This window comes from Lontra canadensis, unplaced genomic scaffold, assembly GCF_010015895.1.
Source record: "Lontra canadensis isolate GAN:19392208 unplaced genomic scaffold, GSC_riverotter_1.0 scaffold42, whole genome shotgun sequence".
Lineage (NCBI taxonomy): Eukaryota > Metazoa > Chordata > Mammalia > Carnivora > Mustelidae > Lontra > Lontra canadensis.
Window position 1 is genome coordinate 2419127 of NW_022631036.1, and position 21152 is coordinate 2440278.

General features: G+C 38.4%; 1 protein-coding gene across 1 annotated transcript; it reads left to right on the top strand.

Moving 5' to 3' along the window:
* The first annotated feature begins 7 nt into the window (after window positions 1–7).
* L2HGDH (L-2-hydroxyglutarate dehydrogenase) lies at window positions 8–20810 on the top strand. Its single transcript, XM_032871165.1, has 5 exons — window positions 8–48; window positions 7185–7352; window positions 8271–8428; window positions 9739–9870; window positions 18745–20810. Exons 1-5 carry the CDS (start codon window positions 16–18, stop codon window positions 18938–18940), a joined length of 687 nt encoding a protein of 228 aa, XP_032727056.1. The 5' UTR covers window positions 8–15; the 3' UTR covers window positions 18941–20810.
* Window positions 20811–21152: the final 342 nt, after the last annotated feature.

Sequence of the window (21152 nt, forward strand, 5' to 3'; positions counted from 1 at the left end):
TTTTTTTTTTCAGGGATGAAATATCCAATTGTTATAAGGAATCCAAAGGTAAAGATTCTTAAACAACACTACTTACATCTACTTTATCTACTTTCATCCTTTCTCCTCCCTTAAAAAGTTGAATTAATCACAGTGCTGTCTTCTGTGTCCTTGGATGAATTTTGTCGAATGTAGAAGTTATTCTGAGATAAATTCTTTTTGTTTTTTTTTTTTAAGATTTTATTTATTTATTTGACAGAGAGAGAGACAGGGAGAGAGGGAAAACAAGCAGAGGGAGTGGGAGAGGGAGAAGCAGGTTTCCCGCTGAGGAGGGAGTGCGATGTGGGACTCAATCCCAGGTCCCGAGACCCGAGACCCGGGAATCATGACTTGAGCCAAAGGCAGACACTTAACAACTGAGCCACCCAGGCGCCCCCTAAGATAAATTTTTTGAGAGCAGTTTAAAAGCTTGCTTTTTAAGAAGGGTTTCAACTTGGAGTTGTCTTCACAAAGTGATTATGCCAGCAAAGAATAGGCTTATAAGCGCTTGGAGTATTTAAGGCAAAACTAATAAATATTTTATTGCTCCATCTACTAACCTGCATTAACTTATTCACTCTCTACCAGTTAGAGGACTTTGGTGGAGGGAAGATTGCTCAGAGGGAAATGAACTGCTTTCCTTTATCTGCATGTAGTCTAAAACAAGAGCTACTGAATGGCATAAAAGCATTGCATTTGCTATATATTCTCCAAGTGATCAGAGTTCAGTCATGCGAGTAGAGTCATTAATGAGGGTTGTAGGTCTTACACAATTGTGAAGGGATCTGGGGAAGCATAGGTTCAGAAGGGGAGTTGGTAGATCAGAGGCATCTCTAGCCAGTCTGTGAAGCCAAGTGTGTCCAACTACTAAAGTGGGATTGCACATGGGAAGCTCATGAAGCGTCCTGGGGAGCTCTTGCCTCTCACCCAAGTAGTGGGAGAGGGCAGCACTTAGTCAGTAGTATCAATAGTTGGGAAGCAGAGTTAGATGTGGCGCTATAATTCACTTAGCAGTGGGTTTTTGTCACCACATTGGACTGGAATGACCTTCAGAGAATAATGGCTGGGGCTTTACTTCTGCCTGCCAAATCATATGCAATTCCTGTTCTGGTCAGCTTTAACTTGGAACCATTACAAGGAAGGGGATTCTATCAGTTATTTTTCCCAGCTTAAGCAGATTGACACCCACAGTCCATCCCTTTTCAACTTGGCATCTATTTACACCCCTTATGACCACATTTAACTGCCAAATACAGTTGGTAGTAAAATTATGATTCCACCTACAAGATGCACCTATCTTTTATAGAACTGAAAACATGCTAACTCCAAAAAAGATACGAAGTCTACTCAATCCATCTTTGGGTAATGTTCATTTCTTTTTAGCTGAGTCACATTCCCTCTTTGAGATCCTTTAACTTTAATACTGAGATGTAAGGTTACCCACTACTTAAATGTATTAGATCAGTAACTCTCAACTGGAGGTGATTTTGCCACCCAGTAGATATTCAGCAATGTCTGGAGACATTTTTGTTTGTCACAATTGATGAAGGGGGTCAACACTACTGTCATTTAGTGGGTGGAGGCCAGGGATGCTGGATGTGAGGGATAAGCCCCCACAACAAAGAGGTATCTGGCCCCAAATGTCAATGGCACTGAGATTGAGAAGCCGGCCCCATGTTAGATAATGGAGAAATGGTAGTCTTCTTGTTTACTGTAAAACACAGACTGGGTGGCTTAGAGAGCAGAAATTTACTTTCTCACAGTTCTGGAGGCTAGAAGTCTAAGATCAAGGTGCCATCATGTTTGGTTTCTGGTGAGATCTCTCTTGTTGGCTTGTAGATGATCGCCTTCTTGCTGTGTCCTCACATGGCCTCCTCTCTGTGTGTGCACATTTGCAGAGAGAGTAGTCTCTAGTATCTTACAATTATAAGCTCACCAATCCTCTCAGACAGATTAGATGACCTCATATAATCTTAACTACCCCCAAGACTCTGTCTCCAAATACAGTCACCTTAGGAGCAGGGACTTCAACATATGCACTTATGGGAGGTGGACACAATTCAGTCCGTAACAGTGAGGATAAAGAAAGAATTGCATAATACATAGTCAAATATATTTATTTCAAAGTCAGGAAGAAATACTCATAACCACTACATTCTTCATTTCTCTCACCGGTCACATGTTATAGCTGATATTTATAATTTTCTCCTTCCACTACATATTCCATAGGTCCTTTGCCCGTGGCAAGCTGTTAACTCATGACTTTCATTCCTATTCACTCAGGAATGATAACTCAAACTTTCACTTCTGAAGTGTCTGTGCCATTAGTAGCCCTGCCTGTTTTGGGTTGTGGTGGTTTCCATTAACTTTTATATCTATCAATGCTAAGAGATATCCCCAGGAGATACATATTCAGGACATAGTTCTCTTCATCATCCCTAAGCTCTCTGTATGGTAGCAACTCGAATTCTCCTTGAGACTCATTTCCAGTTTCCCCATTCAGTACAGTAATCCTCTCTGCCTGTTGATTCACTGGCACAAAGAACCCAAAGCAGTCAGGTCTGGCAGTATGAGTTTACAGGTTAATGGAACCATTTTTTATTCTCTAATGGAAGCATTTCTCCCTTGGGAATCAAGACTTCTAAACATCAGAGCACAAAATTTTGGGGACAGAAAGCAAAAATTTCACTAGTGGATTATTGTAATAGTAAGGAGCTATTCCCATTTCTCCCATTTCTACCTCTTGACTTCCAAACCTGTGAATCCTGGCTCTTGGTGAAGCAACACCGTATATTAATCGTATAGAGTATCCTGGAAGACATTGCCCGAGCCCTGCGAGGTGTTGCCAGCCAGCTAGTTCTGTTTTTTATCTTCAAAAACCCATTCTACTTTGGGTCACCTAGCAGGTTAAAGACGATGGAGAAAATGGTCAGATCAGTGATTTCCACAAGAAAGAACTTACTGTTATACTTCATTTGTTGTAAAATAAGCTCACTGATTAGAAGAAGTAATGCTTCTGGGCAAAATACCATAATGGTGAATAAGTCATCCTGTAGGTTCACAGATGGTTTCCTCAGAAGCATTGTAGTCAGGGAAGACCGATCTATATCCAGGACAACTATCTATTTCAGTGAGGACTAAGTGCTGGCTTTTTTTTTTTTTTTTTTTGATTGAAGTGGTCCAGGGACCATCTCAGTGGCTCTATCGATCTCTGCTGTTGGTGGATTGAACATTCAGCAGTGGCTATAGGCAGATCAGCCTTGGGGAGTAAGTCCGTGTTGCTGACTGCATGCATCACCTCCATCCTTGTTGCTATGACCGTTTAGCTCAAGAAGCCATTGAAGGACGGGGGTGCCTGGGAAAGAGGCTAGTTACCATCCATAGAGCAGGTTATCTTGTCTACTGATGATCAAAATCTTCATCTGCCATGGTTACTCTCAGTGAGGATTCACATGGAACTCCAGTATCTTTACTCTCTGAGCCTTTTTGGAGAGGTCCATTCACATACCTTTTTTCCAGAGCTCCATTTCCTAAACAACCAGCCATAGGATTAGTTATTGCACATGAAGCTGTATAGATCCATACTTCTATCCAGGTTTCCTTCTAGGTGAGAGAAACAACAGGTATGGTGTTCAAAGTTCTGCCCACTGGGAAGTTTTCCCTGCACCACAGTCCTTCAGGTCACTCCTGAGTGGGGCTCTGGTTTGTAGCTGTTCACTTTCAAGTGCCAGGATGTTGTGCAGAAACATTTGTAAACTAGGCCTATATTTTTCCTTCCTTGGTCAGCTGATCATAGAGAACTTCCCATAGGGCCACATGGGCAACTTGAGGAGGAGGAAGTAATTTAGTAGGACCAAGGGTCATGGGAATTAGAGCCACCTCCCTCTGTAACTTAGGTGTGCCTGCAGGACCTGTACACCCCTGATCTTGTATATTCTGCTACCCCTTGATGACAGAGTACTGCGGTACACACCCAATTTTGTGGCTTGGTGAGTCAGACAACATACAGTTAATAATGAATTGTTCACATGGTAACTTAGTGATCTGTGGTCAAGTGTTGAGTCAAAGCCAGAGCACTTTCTCAAAAGGAAGACAGTTATCTGCAGAGGATGATATAACTTTCTTCCAAAATCCTGAAGTTCTGTGTTGTGATTTGCCTATAGGGACCTACCAGAGTCTCCATAAAACATCTCTGTCTGCCACAGACACCCTGATTACCATCAAATCTGCTGGGTCATGTGGCCCAAGTGACTGACAGAGCATCCAGGGATCTCCATTCAAAGAAGGATTAAAAGTGTGTTTCTGCTCCTGCCCTCAATGAAGGGCCATTTTCACTAGAGTATGGCATCATGTGATGAAATATATGCAGGGGGCTCTGGGATACCAGTGAATATGTATTTCACCCACAGTTACTATAGCTGTTGCCTTTCACTTTGGCATTTACCTTTAGTAGAGTTAAATATAATTAAATATTTTTAAATTTATATATTTTTTAAAAGATTTTATTTACTTGAGAGAGAGAGAGAGATCATGAGCAGGAAGAAGTGGAGGCAAGGGGAGAAGCAGACTCCCTGCTGACCAGGGAGCCCGATGTGGGACTTGATCCCAGGACCCTGAGATCATGACCTGAGCAGAAGGCAGGCACTTAACTGACTGAGTCACCCAGGCAACCAAACATTTTTAATATAATTAAAAATTTGAGTCAACTTACTAAGTTGAATGTCTATGCTTCTGTGAGAGGTTAAAAGAGGTTAAATTAAGAATAAATTTTGGGGTGTGCCTGGGTGGCTCAGTGGGTTAAGCCTCTGCCTTCGGCTCAGATCATGATCTCAGGGTCCTGGGATCAAGCCCCGCATCAGGCTCTCTGCTCAGAAAGGGAGCCTGCTTTCCCCTCCCCTTCTGCCTCTCTGCCTACTTGTGATCTGTCTCTCTCTCTGTCAAATAAATAAATATTAAAAAAAAAAAAAGGAATAAATTTTGGGGGGTGCCTTGGTGGCTCAGTTGGTTAAGTGTCTGACTCTTGATTTTAGCTCAGGTCATGATCTCAGGGTTGTGAGATCAAGCCCTGCATAGGCTCTGTGCTGGGCATGGAGCCTGCTTAAGATTCTCCCTCTTCCCTTTCCCTCTGCGCCTCCACCTCCTGGATTTCTTAATCAATCAATCAATCTGGGTGGGGGAGGATTTGCTAACTAAAGATTTATATTTTATATATGGGTAAAAAGTCTGTTTTACTTCTGAAATAGCTGTAGAGATGCATAGTTTATTTTTTTAAAGAAATTTTTGTTTGAACAAATGTATCATTCAGTGTTTACCTAAATTTTGATTTGGGATGTGAAATTAAAGTATTACTGATTTTAATTCTTATTTCATGTTTAGCATAAAATTATTTCAGGGACCTATGAAAGTTTTTAGTAATTTCTTTGTTTGAAATTGTTCCCTGATTTTTTTTTTAAGATTTTATTTTATTTTATTTTTTTATTTGAGAGAGAGACAGTGAGAGAGAGCATGAGAGGGGAGAAGGTCAGAGGGAGAAGCAGACTCCCCATGGAGCAGGGAGCCTGATGTGGGACTCGATCCCAGGACTCTGGGATCATGCCCTGAGCTGAAGGCAGTCATTCGCTTAACCAGCTGAGCCACCCAGGCACCCTGTTCCCTGATTTTTTTTTTTTAATTTTTTTTTTTTAAGATTTTATTTATTTATTTGCCAGAGAGAGAGAGAGAGAGAGAGCACAGGCAGACAGAATGGCAGGCAGAGGCAGAGGGAGAAGCAGGCTCCCTGATGAGCAAGGAGCCCGATGTGGGACTCGATCCCAGGACGCTGGGATCATGACCTGAGCCGAAGGCAGCTGCTTAACCAACTGAGCCACCCAGGCGTCCCTGTTCCCTGATTTTTAAAAGAGAACTTGTAGGTTGTTGCATTCTACAAATTCTCTTATCTTTGCATTTATCATAAGTCTTATTTATGTTTTATGTTCGAAGAGCAAAAGAACTGCTGACCTTTCAAGTAGCAACTAGTAGATTTATATGACATAAAAATATTTCTTGTACTTCCGGTATACCTCTAGATGAACAGGAAAGATACTAACCTATTTAGAAGAAAGCATTTTTTTGTTTCTGTTGATATATCGCTTTTGACTTCAAGGGTCCTAAAACTGTCATGGTTTAGCCTAGCTAATTTGAATTCACTATGAAAAAGTTTCATCTGACTTTTTCAGAAGTGTAAGTTGTAGAACTTGAAAAGAGGCTTACTTTTGTAGCAAAATGTGATGTAAAGATAGAATAAGTCTGAATCAGTAAGAGCTGGAAGGAAAAACTGTCAAGGCAGGTAACTCCTAGGCTCCAGAAACAGGTTTTCTGAGAAAGAAGTCTAGGGACAAGAAATTACCTAGAGCAGGGAGGTGCTAATTGTTTACTCTATAAGAATTAAAGAGGTGGGAATTAAAATGTGGTAGGGAATTGGGGTTAAATGAAATCATTTAATCAATTAGGGTGACAAATTGGCTAATGCTGGCAGGGTAGAGCAAAAAATATGCAGATGATCACAAAATAAAATTTATGGGAAATTATAGCAGCCTAAGATTAGTAATCTCCTTAACTATAGTGTGTGTTCTCAGTAAATGTGTATTGAAAGGATGAGATTTCAAAACTAGCCTCAATTTACAAAGTATACATTGATCAGGAAGGAGAAATTCGTTGGTGGGTTGGAATTGAGCAAGATTATTGAGTGTGAAGCAATCTGAGAGTGAGAGTGTAGTTACTCATAGATAAGATGAGAAATCTGAAAGACAGACAAGGCCATATTGGTGGGAGCCATCCATTTAAGTGAAGTTTGCTTCTTTTTACAACAAATAGTTAAGTTTCATGGTAGGTCTTAGTAAAATAGGGGTGTGTGTTTGTCTAACTTAAAGTATCCTCACAAGCTCAATGATTTTACCTCTAAATAAAAAATTTAAGGTGATACCTTCTTACGTGCTAGTACCATAAGTTTCTAGCTGCTATCTAAATGCTGAAGAACTTATTTTGCTGATACTTGTACTTAATTCCCTCTTTTAAAAGAAATAAAAAGAAAAAAAAGTCATTTTTATACCCTATCTTTCCTATCATCTCTTTTCCCCCCTTGACATATTCTCCTCTCTACTTCCTACTTTTCTTTTCTTTTGCACTAGGGAGAGGAAGTTCAGTGTCAGTATGTTGTGACATGTGCAGGACTTTACTCGGACCGTATTTCAGAATTGAGTGGCTGTAATCCTGACCCTCAAATTGTACCATTCCGGGGAGATTACCTGCTCTTGAAGCCAGAAAAACGCTATCTTGTAAAAGGAAATATTTATCCGGTAGGTAATGATGCTTCCGCCTCCTCACCCTTCCCCAGATGGTTGTGGGCAAAAAGGGAATGAAACAAAAACTTTTACTTGGGTCAGAAGTTAAGGGTTGTCTTGAAGTGCTTTTTGGAAAAGCATTTCACCTATTTCTCTTGTCATTAAATCCCTAAATCTTTATTCTGAAATCATGGTTATAAAATTGTAATTAAGTGCCTACAAGTGCATGTCTAGAAAGCAGAGTGTACTATGGGAGGGACTATCAAGAAAGAACCCAATTCTTCCCCCTCTCTGGTGGAAGGAGCACTCATAAGAGAACTTTCCCTTACAGCATGCCCAGATACCCAGCTGACTTTCTCAATTCAGTATTGATTGGTGCAGAAAAGGGGATGTGGCCACTGTAGTTTCATGGTATAGCCAGAGCCATTTACATGAAGAATTCATTCTTCTCTCTGAAACTACTAAGTTGAACCAGATGAAATTGCTGCTATTGAGCTATTTAATGTTTTTTGATGGTGCCAAAACATACATTTCATCTGCTTCAATCTAATGCATTTCCACTTTCTAAAAGCCTATACTATAAATGAGTGTTTTTTTACTGGTAGCTCTGATTTTACTTGCCAGCCACATAGATTGTGGCTGAGGGGCTGGGGAGCGGGGAATAACCTGAACTAGGACAGTTCTCTCTTTTTTTTTAATCCAGAAAGAGGAACACATGGGACAGTGTATACTGATGTCAATAGCATCACTGTTTCCTGTGTGGCATTTCTAGGCAGAAGCATGTAAATATAGGAAGGAATATCTGAGTAACAAATCAAAAGTAACGCAACTAAAATACATCAGGAGAAAGTGTTTTATATTATCAGATTAGTGCTTCCATGTATAATAGAATGTAATATGAAATGATAACTCTTTGACATATTAAATCCATAGGTCCCAGATAGCCGGTTTCCTTTCCTAGGGGTTCACTTCACACCTAGGATGGACGGCAGTATTTGGCTAGGGCCCAATGCGGTTCTTGCCTTTAAACGAGAAGGCTATAAACCCTTTGACTTCAGTGCCAGAGATGTTATGGATGAAATTATCAAGAGGTAACTTTATTTACATGACAAAAAAATATTTTATATGCTTATATTTTTAATGTGGGAAAATTTATCTTTCTTGATATTCCATTGTGTAAATCCTCATATTTGTGATTGGTATATTGATTTTTTTATTAATCCAGATTAAGAGCTTTGTGGAATAAACATAAGGTTTTAACTACTTCATGAAAATTCTGGGGCACCTGGGTGGCTCAAATGGTTAAGCATCTGCCTTCAGATCAGATCATGATCCCATGATCCCATGATCTCAGGGATCTGGGATCGAGCCTTGTCAGGTTCCCTGCTCAGGGATGAGCCTGCTTCTTCCTTTCCCTCTGCCATTCCCTCCGTTTGTGCTCTCTGGCTCTCGATCTGTCTGTCAAATAAATAAGATCTTTAAAAAAAGAGAAACAGAAAGAAAAAAGAAAATTCTCATGAGCCAGGGTAGTGTCTTGGTCAGAAAGAACAAGACCAAGAGACAAACACATATCTGACAATCCAAATCTTGTTTGGCTAATCTTCTAGTTGATTTTGAAAAAAAAAAAAAAAAAAAAAAAAAAAAGTTTCTTTCAAAATCAGTAGGTGGCTTACTTTGATAAGATCATTTCAAGTCAGTCACCATTATTTTGAAAACCACTGGAGAAATTGCTGATAACAAAGTTGTTTCCTTTCGTGGAAAACTAACAATAAATTGTGTTGACCTAGATGGCAGATTCTTTATTATGGTAAGAAATAACTCAGTGAGGTATTTTGTTTGGTCCTTTTAAGAGTGTTGCACTCTAGAGGTTTTCACATCAAGATCATTAGAAAGCTTATTAAGCTATTCTTGAGTTTTACCCTTCACTGATTCTGAAACAGATTTTAGGATGGGGCTTCCTAGTATGTGTGCTTATGAAAACACATATATATGTACACACAGGCTCCGTAGAGTCCTGCTTGAGGACCTGGAGTATCTTACCTCTGGCTGACTAAAGAAAAGTAGGTACTCCATTTGCTTTATGACTCTGACTTAAAGATCTGTTAACGCCTTTTAGGTGTGATTTTGAAAGCGTGTAACATTTGCATTAGAAAACCTTGATGTTGGCAGATTTTATAGAATTCCAGTTTGAAACCATTCTTAGGAATTTAAATTTGGAAGATATTCCTTTGATGAAGTTTCCTTCTTATATTGACCAAAAGTTGATTTACTTTTAATACATGGTTTTCTTTTCTGATTTTGCCTATATTTTTGTGATGCCACCTACCCAGATCTCATAGTTGTAAAGATGTTTCATAGTAATAAAGAATTCCTTTCTCTCATAAAATTTTTTTTCTTTCAGTGGCTTGATTAAATTGGTGTTCCAGAATTTTTCCTATGGAGTCAATGAAATGTATAAAGCCTGTTTTCTCAGTGCAACAGTGAAGCACCTTCAAAAGTTTATCCCTGAAATTACTACCAGTGATATACTGAGGTAAGGAAAAGCTGTGAGGATTGCAAATGTGGTCATGACCTTGGGAGGTGGTTCTGACTTGGTGATTCATAAGCACACTTGCAGAGTCGGCGTGCCTACTGAATCTTCATGTGCCCTCTCTTTTCCAGCAAGCTGTTGAGTTGTTGCAGTGCAGGCATCTGGCCGTGCTGCATCCTGGCCCTTAGTGCCTGAGCTACGTGCGTTTACAGTTTTCTGACCACCTTACACCATTATACTGAACTGTCTACCACAGTTGTATTGTGATGCCACCTTAACCTTCATGTCTAGCTGTCACTCATGATAAAAACATCTTGCCTGAAATTTTTTAATCTCCCTGGCTACTCACTCTTGTCACTGCAAAGCCTTTTGGTTTTAATTCTGTATAAGATCACTGATCACCATGTTAACTAGGTAAGAAACACAGAAAACATTACATTTTATTTGCTTTTTACAACCTTTTAGACATACTTCTATACGTGACGTCTTCCTTTCTCCCTCTTTTGTTCTTTCTTGGATCCTGCTCCACTCAGGAATTGTAGTTGCAGGCCAGAAGTGGGAAGTAGTGTGGTAACAGCCAGTCTGAGTCCTAGTACTGCAGGGGTGTGTGGCCAAGGAAGAATAACTCAAGAAGGAAGGATAACTTTTTTTCTCAAGGATAAAAGGCTTTCTGGACTTAAGCTGTACATTGTCCTAAATACCACCCAAGCATATTTTCTTTTTCTGTTTGGTGATATTTTAGGGTGTTCACCATTTTCCCTGACCAAGCTATTGTTAGACCTAATCAGCAATGTACTTTGAAGTACTCTCTGTCCGTGAATCCATCCCTCCATGAATCTCTAGGGCACTGAGTATCTTTCTTCTCAGTAACAGCTGCTGAACTTGCCTGGAAAGAGAGCGGTAATCATGTCAGCTGTCTCCCCTAGGGGAGTTGAGCGTCATGGTCTAAATCTGACTCTTAAGGTATCAGTCTCAGACCAGCCTCTTTGAATCCTTAGAAGAACTATTAAAACCCAGCTAATGTTTTTACTCTTATCTCTCTCACTCCTTCTACTCACCTCCTGAAATTGAAGGGATAAAAATATCTAGGCTTTCTTTTCTTTCACTCACCTATAAATAAAGGCTTGTGTGTTTTCAGTGGTCTGCTTTAGCAGTCTTCTTCTGTTTTATATCTGAAAATAGAGTGGTCGAATCTGGTATCTTTTACTGATATTAATATTCCTTAAAAAACACAATAGGTGGGGGTGTCTGGGTAGCTCAATTGGTTAAACATCTGCCTTCAGCTCAGGTCACGATCACAGGGTCCTGGGATCGAGTCCTATATTGTGCTTTCTGCTCAGCAGTGAGTCTGCTTCTCCATCTGCCCCTCCTCCCACTCATTTTCTTAACTCTCTCTCTGTCTCTCAAATAAATAAATAAAATTAAAAAACAAAAACAAAAAGGCCCACAATAGGTGGACGTAGTGAATTCTGTATATGAACAGTTGCAGTGAATTCACTACCCATATTCTATTACCACCCTTTCATAGACATCTGGGGAAAACTCTTTAGACCAGTGGATTTTATGTTGTAGAATTGGGTTTTGGTGAGTATTCCTGTATCTGGATGTAAGCATGTGAATTTCATTTTCCAGATTCATTAGCATGTAGTAGAAAAGGGCACACAGCTCTGTAGACAGGTACATTTAGGGACAAATTCAACCTAATCAGAGGATTTCTCTTTGGAGACAGAAGCTGGACACATTCAGCGATTCCAAATACTCCTTCTCTTGATTCCTGTAGCTATTAAAAGAAGGAAATTATCAGTAGCAAAAAGGAATTTATAGAAAATATGTTTGATATCATTTATATCAGTTTGAACAATACCATATATAGTTTATGGATTATATATATTATGTGAAAATAGTAACAAGCATGGAAGTAATTAGCATCTAATTCGAGAGAGTGGTTACCTCTGGGGAGAGAAGAGTATGGGATCAGTGTTCCATAGGTGGCTTCTGTCTTATCTATGAGCTTTATTTCTTAAGCTGTTTGGTAAAAAAGAAAAAGAGAAAGAAAGAAAAAAATAGGTGTTTATTATGTTATTCTCTGTACCTTGTTATATGCCTGCAATATTAAATAATAATAATGAAATAAGATCAGTTGACTTTCCCACATTTTGAAGCTCAAGTCCTGCCTGTCTTGCAGCTCAATGCAGTAAAACCATAAGTGCTCTATCATTAATTTTGAGGCAGAAGCATATTAAGCAGTTTTAGATAGTCAAAAGAACTGAAGCTACACTTTCAGTAGGATATTTAGGTTAAGAGTGTATCCTTAAATTGCCACTGAAGGGCATCCAGCTTGACTTCCTACTGCTTACCCAGAACTTTTGGGGCAATAATTTACTGATGAACATTGGATTAGAATGTAAAGTTATACTCTGTCAAATACATGTACTAGGTATATAAATTTCTACTTTAAAACAAAATTTTATTTGAGAGCGAGACAGAGAGCACAAGCAGGGGGTGGAGGCAGAGGGAGAGGGAGAAGCAGGCTCCCTGCCAAGCATGGGGCTCGATCCCAGCACCCTGAGACCATGACCTGAGCCAAAAACAGACACTTAACTGAATGAGTCACTCAGGCTCCCCTAGGTATATAAATTTCTCATTGTTAAGTGATAATTTCTCAGGTTCTTAATTTTAGCTCTGAAGTCCTTTCATTTTTTCTGTGATTAATTTTGACATGGTAATCTAACAGTTTTTATCTGTTAGTACTTTAAGAGTGGAAAAGATGAAGACACATATGCCAGGATCCCCTCATTTCATTTTTAAAAAATGAATTATTTGGGGGAATTTTAGAGTAAAATTTCAGGCAAAATGTTTTCATGGTGAGTGATAGTTAAAGACTATATATGTCATTGTGAAAGGCAAAGGTGAAAGCCAAACATTCCTACAATTAAGGTGATCTAGATCAAGGCTTCCCAATCTTGGCACTATTGAAATTTTGGTCCAAATAATTCTTTGTTGTGGGAGATTGTCCAGTTCATTATGGAATGTTTAGCAGTGTCTCTGGACTTTACCTACTAAATGCCAGCACTAGTTACAACCAAAAATGTCTCCAGACATTGCCAAACGTCCTCTAGGGGGCAAAATCTCCCTTGGTTGAGAACAACTAGTCTAGAGAATGTGACAACGCTTGCACTGCAAAATACTCAAGAGTCCGGAGAAAATATAAAAATCCCTTGAAAAACATGTGGTTGTGAATGCCAGAAAAATCAGGTTAAATAGCATAAAATAATATGGCAGAAATCATCAGTGATTACAATAAATGTAAGTATACTTAGTAGTTAAGACAGAAATTGTCATGTTGGATTAAAAAATTTCATCTATGTGCTAGGCAGATTGCTTATTAGAAGGAAGATTAGTAGGGACACCTGGGTGGCTCAGCTGATTGAGTGTCCAGCTCTTGGTTTTGGATCAGGTCATGATCTCAGGAAGTCTTTTTTTTAAAAACAGATTTATTTGTCAGAGAGAGAGAGAGAGTACAAGCAGGAGGAGCAGCAAGCAGAGGGAGAAGCAGGCTCCCCACTGAGCAAGGACCCAGATGAGGGTTAATCCCCGGACCCTAGGATCATGACCTGAGCCAAAGGCAGATATTTAACCAACTGAGCCACCCAAGTGTCCCAATAAATAAAATCTTAGAAAGGAAAAAAAAAAAAAGAAGATGAAAGATGAGTACTAGTCATTTTAGATAAAATACACTTTAAGGCAAAAATTATTAGCAATAAAGAAGATCAATATAAACTTGTTGCATATAATAACAGAGATATGAAATAGAACAAAAGTGGACATAACTGCAATCAGAAATCAACCAATCCACAGTTGTGGTGATTTTGAGACCCATCTGTTGATAGAAGATAGATCAAGCAGGTAAAACATTAGAAGATTTGAATAACACAATTAAAATACTTGATTGAATATGTATAGGACTCCACAACTCCCATTACAGAATGCTTGTGTTATTCAAGCCCTCAGAAAATATATACAAAGGCTCAGAAAGTTCTAATCCTCAAGTCAAGTTCTCAACAAAATTCAGAAACTGGGCATAGAAAAACCATGTTCTCCTGTCAGTCCATTTAGGGTGAGGATTAGTAACAAAAATATCCCTCCTTCATGTTTGGAAATTAAGGTGGAGTAGTTTACTTTCCCCATACAATATGTTCATGTGAACTTCTATTTTTAGATTAACAGTAGATCCCATGGTGAGTTTTATAAAATACTTAATTGTCCTGTTTGGAACTGGTCAAAGATGTCAATTGTAGCCTTTCATAGCTCTTTTCCAGCTCACAGGATAATGCCTGCCACAGAGCAGTAAAGCAATAAAGACAGCACTCTTCAGATGAAGGAATGCCTTTTGTTTCTAGACATATTTAAGGGTTTAGAGTTTACATTCCCATTAAATTTAGCTGTAAATATAGCAAAATACATGGCTACAGATAGCACTAAACTGCTCAATGTAGCTGAATTCACAAATATTAAATACACTAGCTTGTTCTTTCAGCTATTAAAATAAAATTTTAAAGAATTAGCAGTTAAGGAGCACCTGGGTGGCTGAATCAGTTAAGTGTCCAACTTTTGTTACAGCTCAGGTCTTGATCTTAGGATTATGGATTCTGGCCCCACATGGGGCTCCACACTGGGTATAGTGCCTGCTTAAAAAAAAAAAAAAAAAAATAGGGCGCCTGGGTGGCTCAGTGGGTTGGGCCGCTGCCTTCGGCTCAGGTCATGATCTCAGGGTCCTGGGATCGAGTCCCGCATCGGGCTCTCTGCTCAGCAGGGAGTCTGCTTCCCTCTCTCTCTCTGCCTGCCTCTCTGTCTGCTTGTGATCTCTCTCTGTCAAATCAATAAATAAAAAATCTTAAAAAAAAAAAATAGAAGTTGGGGCGCCTGGGTGGCTCAGTCATTAAGCATCTGCCTTCAGCTCAGGTCATGATCCTAGGGTCCTGGGATTGAGTCCCATGTCAGGCTCCCTGCTCAGCAGGAAGGCTGCTTCTCCATCTCCCACTCCCCCTGCTTGTGTTCTCTCTCTTTCTATCAAATAAATAAATAAATCTTAAAAAAAAAATAAGAAGTTAAAAAATAAAGTTTCTAGCCTTATTGAGTACTTAGTATGTACAGGGCACAAATCTAGACATGAGGATAAAGTAGGGGTGGTGTATAAGATTTTGGCCCTTAGGAAATTCGTGGTTTATTTTACCTGAAATTTCAAGTTATAATGCTCATGTCAAGAGGAGGTGTTCTGTTGGGGAATGCCTATATGTAATCATGCCGAGAAAAACCCTGAAGTTGCTTTAAGTGCTGAAGAGGCAACACAAAGAATTTTGTAGTTTAAACATTTCCTGTTAAGTAGTTAACTTTAGTTTGAGCTCAAGAGAGATCCTTAGAAAAACAATATTGCATATTGTTTTTTACACTTTGGATTACACTTTGAACACTTGGGCTGGAGGGGACACTGAGAAGATAATTGGTGTTTGTAAGAGAAGTAAATTAAGTATAGACATATTTGTAATTGCAGTTAATCAGTATTATATTTGCTTAGAAGGGGAAGTCAAGGGAATGTACTAACTAAATCTCTGTAAGAGAGGAAAGTTTTATTTTGATCATTCATCAATGACTGTGTGTCCCCTATGTGTTAGCTTTCTGCCAGATAAAAGGAGCAGGACAAGAAAACTCCCAGAGATGCTCTTAAGAGCAACAGCAGCGTTGTTCAGGAAAAGAGGAGAGAAGTGCTGCTCTCATGAGCTGAGATAAGCTACAAGTACAGAATGTATAAAATGGAGCACATGCTGGCTAATAACACAGTGTGTCAGCTGATCTATGTCCTTACCCAAAGAAATGTTAGCTTCAGTCTGGTTCTTTTTGTGTTCTAAGTGTTGTATCTGATTCTTCCTTGGAAATCCTTACACCCCAAAACCCCCCTGCCCAGGTTCCCTGCAGGCTTCCATAGGGCAGATTATATATCCTTATTATAGAACCTTATACTCTTGTTGTAGTTCTCATTCACCTCTCTACAAAGGAACAGTTATAGCGGTGTAACTTCAGGCAAGTTATTTAATCTGTGCTTCTTTGCTGTTAAACAGAAATGGTATCAGCCTCTTATAGTTGTGAGAATTAGCATTCCTAGTACAGAGAAAGCACTTAGTAAATAATAGTTATTAGTTATTATGATCATTATCTTAATATCATTAGAGGGCAGTGCTCTTATAATGTTCTTTCTGTCTTCCTAAGTACTTATCTTCATTGGCCCAGAATCCCAAATGTTTAATATTTTTGCCTGATTTCTTGAGTCTTTATGGTGTGTTTGAGGCAGCTGTTTTCTTTCTTTCTTTCTTTCTTTCTTTCTTTCTTTCTTTCTTTCTTTCTTTCTTTCTTTTTTTTTTAATTATTATTTTAAGTAACCTCTATGCCTAACATGGGACTTGAACTCACAACCTCAGGATCAAGAGTTGCCTGCTTTTCCAACTTAGCCAGCCAGGCACCCCCTAAGACAGCTATTTTCAAACTCCGTTTTCTGGACAGTTCCAAGGGAGGTAATTTTTTTTGTTGTTTTTAGGTTAAGCAGGATTTATTTTCATTTGTAAGAGAACCCTCTTATAACAGCTTTATTCAATTCTCCTAAAAATGGTGGCATTCTTTTAGAGGCAGCCATTATATAAGTAGAATGGTGGATTCAACCTCAAAATGTAGGCCCTGGTTAGCTTTATTATTCTGCATGTGATCATGATAAAAGATTAGGATGTTCTTCACATTTCCAAGCAAAATCCAATTTAAAAAGCTTGTTCTTAATAGACCTCTAAAAACAGCCATTTGAGACTAAACCAGCAGAACATTACATCACCCCAGTAAAGAATAGGTTTCATTACATGCACCAACAAATGACATGGCTAGCTTCTGCATTCCACTTTTACAGAATTTATTGTATACCTCTTATACCAAACAGCATTTTAAACACTGGCATATAAACTCCCTAATAAGATAAAGCAAAGACAAAAGTGTTTATCAGAAACAAAATACATCATCACTTAATAGTCTTCAAACATTATTGTACTTCAACTTTCATAATTTTGCCAGTGCATTCATGGAACAATCTGCAGACAACTCATTTTAACAGACAACGAACACTTTAAGGGACATGACTGTCCTAACTGTTTATTAGGTAAGAATTTTACAGATATTATTAGCAGTAATGGTGGAGCTGGAGAGTATCACGTCTTGTCCATTCCACACAGCAAGACCCTCTAATAGTGTGCTGGAACTTGTGACCCTTTCTAAGGCCACAGCTCTTGGCTCTGGCGGCCTACAAATATCAGCCCTCACATCTCCCTGTGCTTGTGGTGTGGTGATCCGCTGGGTGTCAGAGTTTCTTCTGATAGCTTTATGGAGTGGATCAGTGAGGATAACCTCAGAGAATTTACACATGGAATTTTCAGCAACCCAGTAAGAAGAATTCAGGACTCGTAAAGCCCCGCAGTAGTGTCTAGCTCGCTCATCTGTAACAGACTGAAGGCCTCAGGCAACCTGCGGCCAGTTAATTCCATGATGGGCAGGCTTGCCTTCGGTCTTACCCTTAGGATCTGGGTATTCGTGGCCACTGCGTTGCACACGAATCCAATATAAGACACAACCTTGCTCAGTCTTGTATAAGGGAGGTACTTTTGGATTCACAAATATTTTTATTCGGATTTCATCTGTCAGTTTTAACTATCTTTAAAAAAAACTAATTTGGGAACTCAAGTGTTACAAAGCAGAACTTTCAGTCATAAGGGCTCTTACCATATTAACATGCTGCCGAGTTAATTCATTTTTTGCTTTTCCTATCATCTCATTCTTTTTTTTTTAAGATTATTTACTTATTTATTTGACAGACAGAGATCACAAGTAGGCAGAGAGGCAGGCAGGGGTTGGGGGTGGGGGGAAGCAGGCTTGCCACAGAGCAGAGAGCCCAACATGGGGCTTGATCCCAGGACCCTGGGACCATGACCTGAGCCGAAGGCAGAGGCTTCAACCCACTGAGCCACCCAGGCGCCCCATCCTATCATCTCATTTAATCGAAGGCTATCCTGATAGGGAAGGATAAACTGTTGAAAATAAAAACAAACTACAAAAAATAACTTGCTGGCATTTGCAGATACTGCTCTCCATCAAATTTAATTTATAATCAAAACAAAATGCAGGGCGCCTGGGTGACTCAGTGGGTTAAGCCTCTGCCTTCAGCTCAGGTCATGATTTCAGGGTCCTGGGATAGAGCCCTGCATCGGGCTCTCTGCTCAGCAGGGAGCCTGCTTTTCCCCCTCTCTCTGCCTGCCTCTCTGCCTCCTTGTGATCTCTCTGTCAAATAAATAAATAAAATCTTTTAAAAAAATGCAAAAATAAATCAAATTCTGTAGTGGATATTTAGGAATGCAACTGACATACATAACTCCTATTTTTATTGTTTTATATTAGAAGAGACTTATTTATTCCCATTGACTGATTTTATAATAAATTCATCTTATAAATCCAAATTAATTCATCAGTTCTAATTGTGGATTTATCCGCTCTAATTGTGGCTACTTTGGGGAAAAACAAATATTTATAAGTAAATATTTGTGTATTCTTTGGTAAGCATTTATTAACACTGTTACATGACAGGCATGTAACATGTAACGTGCTCTAGGCTAAGGATATATTTGACAGGCTACAAACTAATAGCCTTTGGCTAAACACAAACCTATTGGGTTTCTGCGTAATTGTGCATTTAGAAGAATAAAGACTTTATTGATTTAAGAATACTTTGAAACCGCTGTTTTGTAAAGTGTCCTATCTCTTCCAGACAGTTGACTACCACTCTTGGTTTTGCAGAGGTCCAGCTGGAGTAAGAGCCCAAGCTCTGGATAGAGATGGAAATCTGATAGAAGATTTTGTATTTGATGGAGGAGTTGGAGATATTGGAAATCGCATTCTTCATGTGAGAAATGCACCCTCCCCTGCAGCTACTTCTTCTCTTGCAATTTCTGGAATGATTGCAGATGAAGTGCAACAAAGATTTAAATTGTAAATAATGTAAGGAGCTAGGTATGCATTTTAATTTCCATATTCAACAATAAGAATATACTAATTGCATCCTTTAATTTAAGGAAAATGATTTGAAAATCTCCTTTTTAGGTATCCTAACAACTGAATTGTTAGAATGCTGTAACATATAAATAATAATTTTTTAAAGCCCATCCCCTTTCACTTTGTGAATAAAGAAGCAAGGTACAGTTGTATCTGTCCTGAATCCCTTTGTTATTGACTTGTCCTTACCAACCATGATCTAGAGATTTGGCTTTCTAGAATTTCTGGGAATGATGTCACAAAAAATTGTTCCCTTAACTTTTTGGCTTTATGATTTCTAAGCTTTTTATTCTCTGCTAAATAAGAAAATATAGTATATTGTAGGTTGCAAACCTCCTTTAAGTTTTGAAGTCATAGGAAAGCTCACATTATTTGGAGCAACAGTATTTGTATTTGGGATTTAAAATTCTTGATTTAAAGAAAATATATGAAATTTCACACTTTTAAGTAGTTTGAATAAGATTCTATGTAGCTATAATATTTGTAAGAAATAACTTTGCAAAAGAAACATAAAGTCTTTATTATTTCCAGGTTTTTTATAACTTAGTGTGGGATTACCACTAAATCCAAACAACAGTTCACTATGAGTGGTTCTTGCTGACTCTTTATAGTCTTTTGTGGTTGAGAAAAGAGAATTTAGGATTTAGAACTGATAGGTTTTTATGAGAGCAGTTTTAGGATCCTAACACTGAAATATAGAACTCTGTAATTTTAAAAATTATTTACCTCTCTATCTCTGTTTTTCAGTCATACCAAGTTTCTCAAACATTGGCCAAGATCACTAATTATTCATGCCTACTTAGTTTTCAGGGATCCTATGAACTTTTATGAGGATATTTTTTCATTTGGGGGAAATAACCTAACTTTGAGGCATTCACTTTTGTAAACCGCAAAAGTGCCTTACATTCATGTGTACTTCATGAGTATTTCAAATTATGGCCCAGTGCCGGTACTGTATATTGTATATATGTGTGTGGTATCTGTTGAAATGATTCTTGCAGTTCAGAAAGTTGGAAAACAGAAATATAAATGAATTTATGGCCGCCTGTTGATTGGGAAAACTTTTATTACAGAACCATCATGTAGGTGAAACATTTTCATTCATTCCCTCTTATATATGCTCTCTCAGGATTAATTTTCCACTCTTCTTTCTTTCCCGTATCTTTCCAAATCTATGTGATAGATAAGTAAGGATGTGCATTTTGACTGATAGGAAAAACTTCTGTTTTCTTCCTTTTCACTTCAAGCCTCAGTGATTACATTGTTTGAGCTACCTCAACCATTAATTTGAAAGGCTCTATCACCAGCTTATGTTCAAGAAGTAGCACATCCCAGGTATGGACAAGGCAATTATTTGACACTTGGGATGAGCGTTTTGAAAGCATTCAGAAACCACTCACAGAAGAAACCAGCCCTAATGGTTCTTCATAACAACTGATTCCTCGAAGAAATGTGACACACAGGATATTTTTCTGTTCCATTACAAGACTATTAAGAGATGGAAAATTTTACAATTCTCTATTTCATAAACAGTGAGATTGCATATATACTAAGCTGTGAAAGACTGAAGTTACAAAAATAACTATCCTAATTAAAGCAACCCCTATTCCATTTGGGTCTATATTATACCCCCCAAAAATACAAGTGATAAAATTATTGAAAGTGAATGTGTAGGTTATTATGTTTGTAAAACATTTTATATTTATATTAATTGGGTTTGTTGTGTAATACTGATATGCTATTTAAAAGTTTTGTGTACTTCTGAAAGAAGAAGAATGTAAATTAATATTAAAATATTTTAATGAGCCTTAGTATTGTGAACGTAATTTTTAGTTTCATAAAAACTCTGATTCAAGTAAATGTTTGGTGTGTGAAACATGAACTATCATAGTTCTAAATAGCAGCCAATCTTAAAAAAAAAAGAAAAAACTAAAAAAAAATGAAAAAAAAATGAAGTTTATATTTTAAATAAAAAGTAGAGCACTTCCCCACTTACGAAAATGGCTTTCCATTTGGTAATGGTGGCAATATGTGGCTGACCTCAGTGTCATCTTCATACCCCAGAGCACCAGGGAACATTGTTTCCGTTCCATAGCAGAATATGTAAAACACACAATGCTTTGCAGGAGGTGGGGGGGGCAATAAATCAAGTT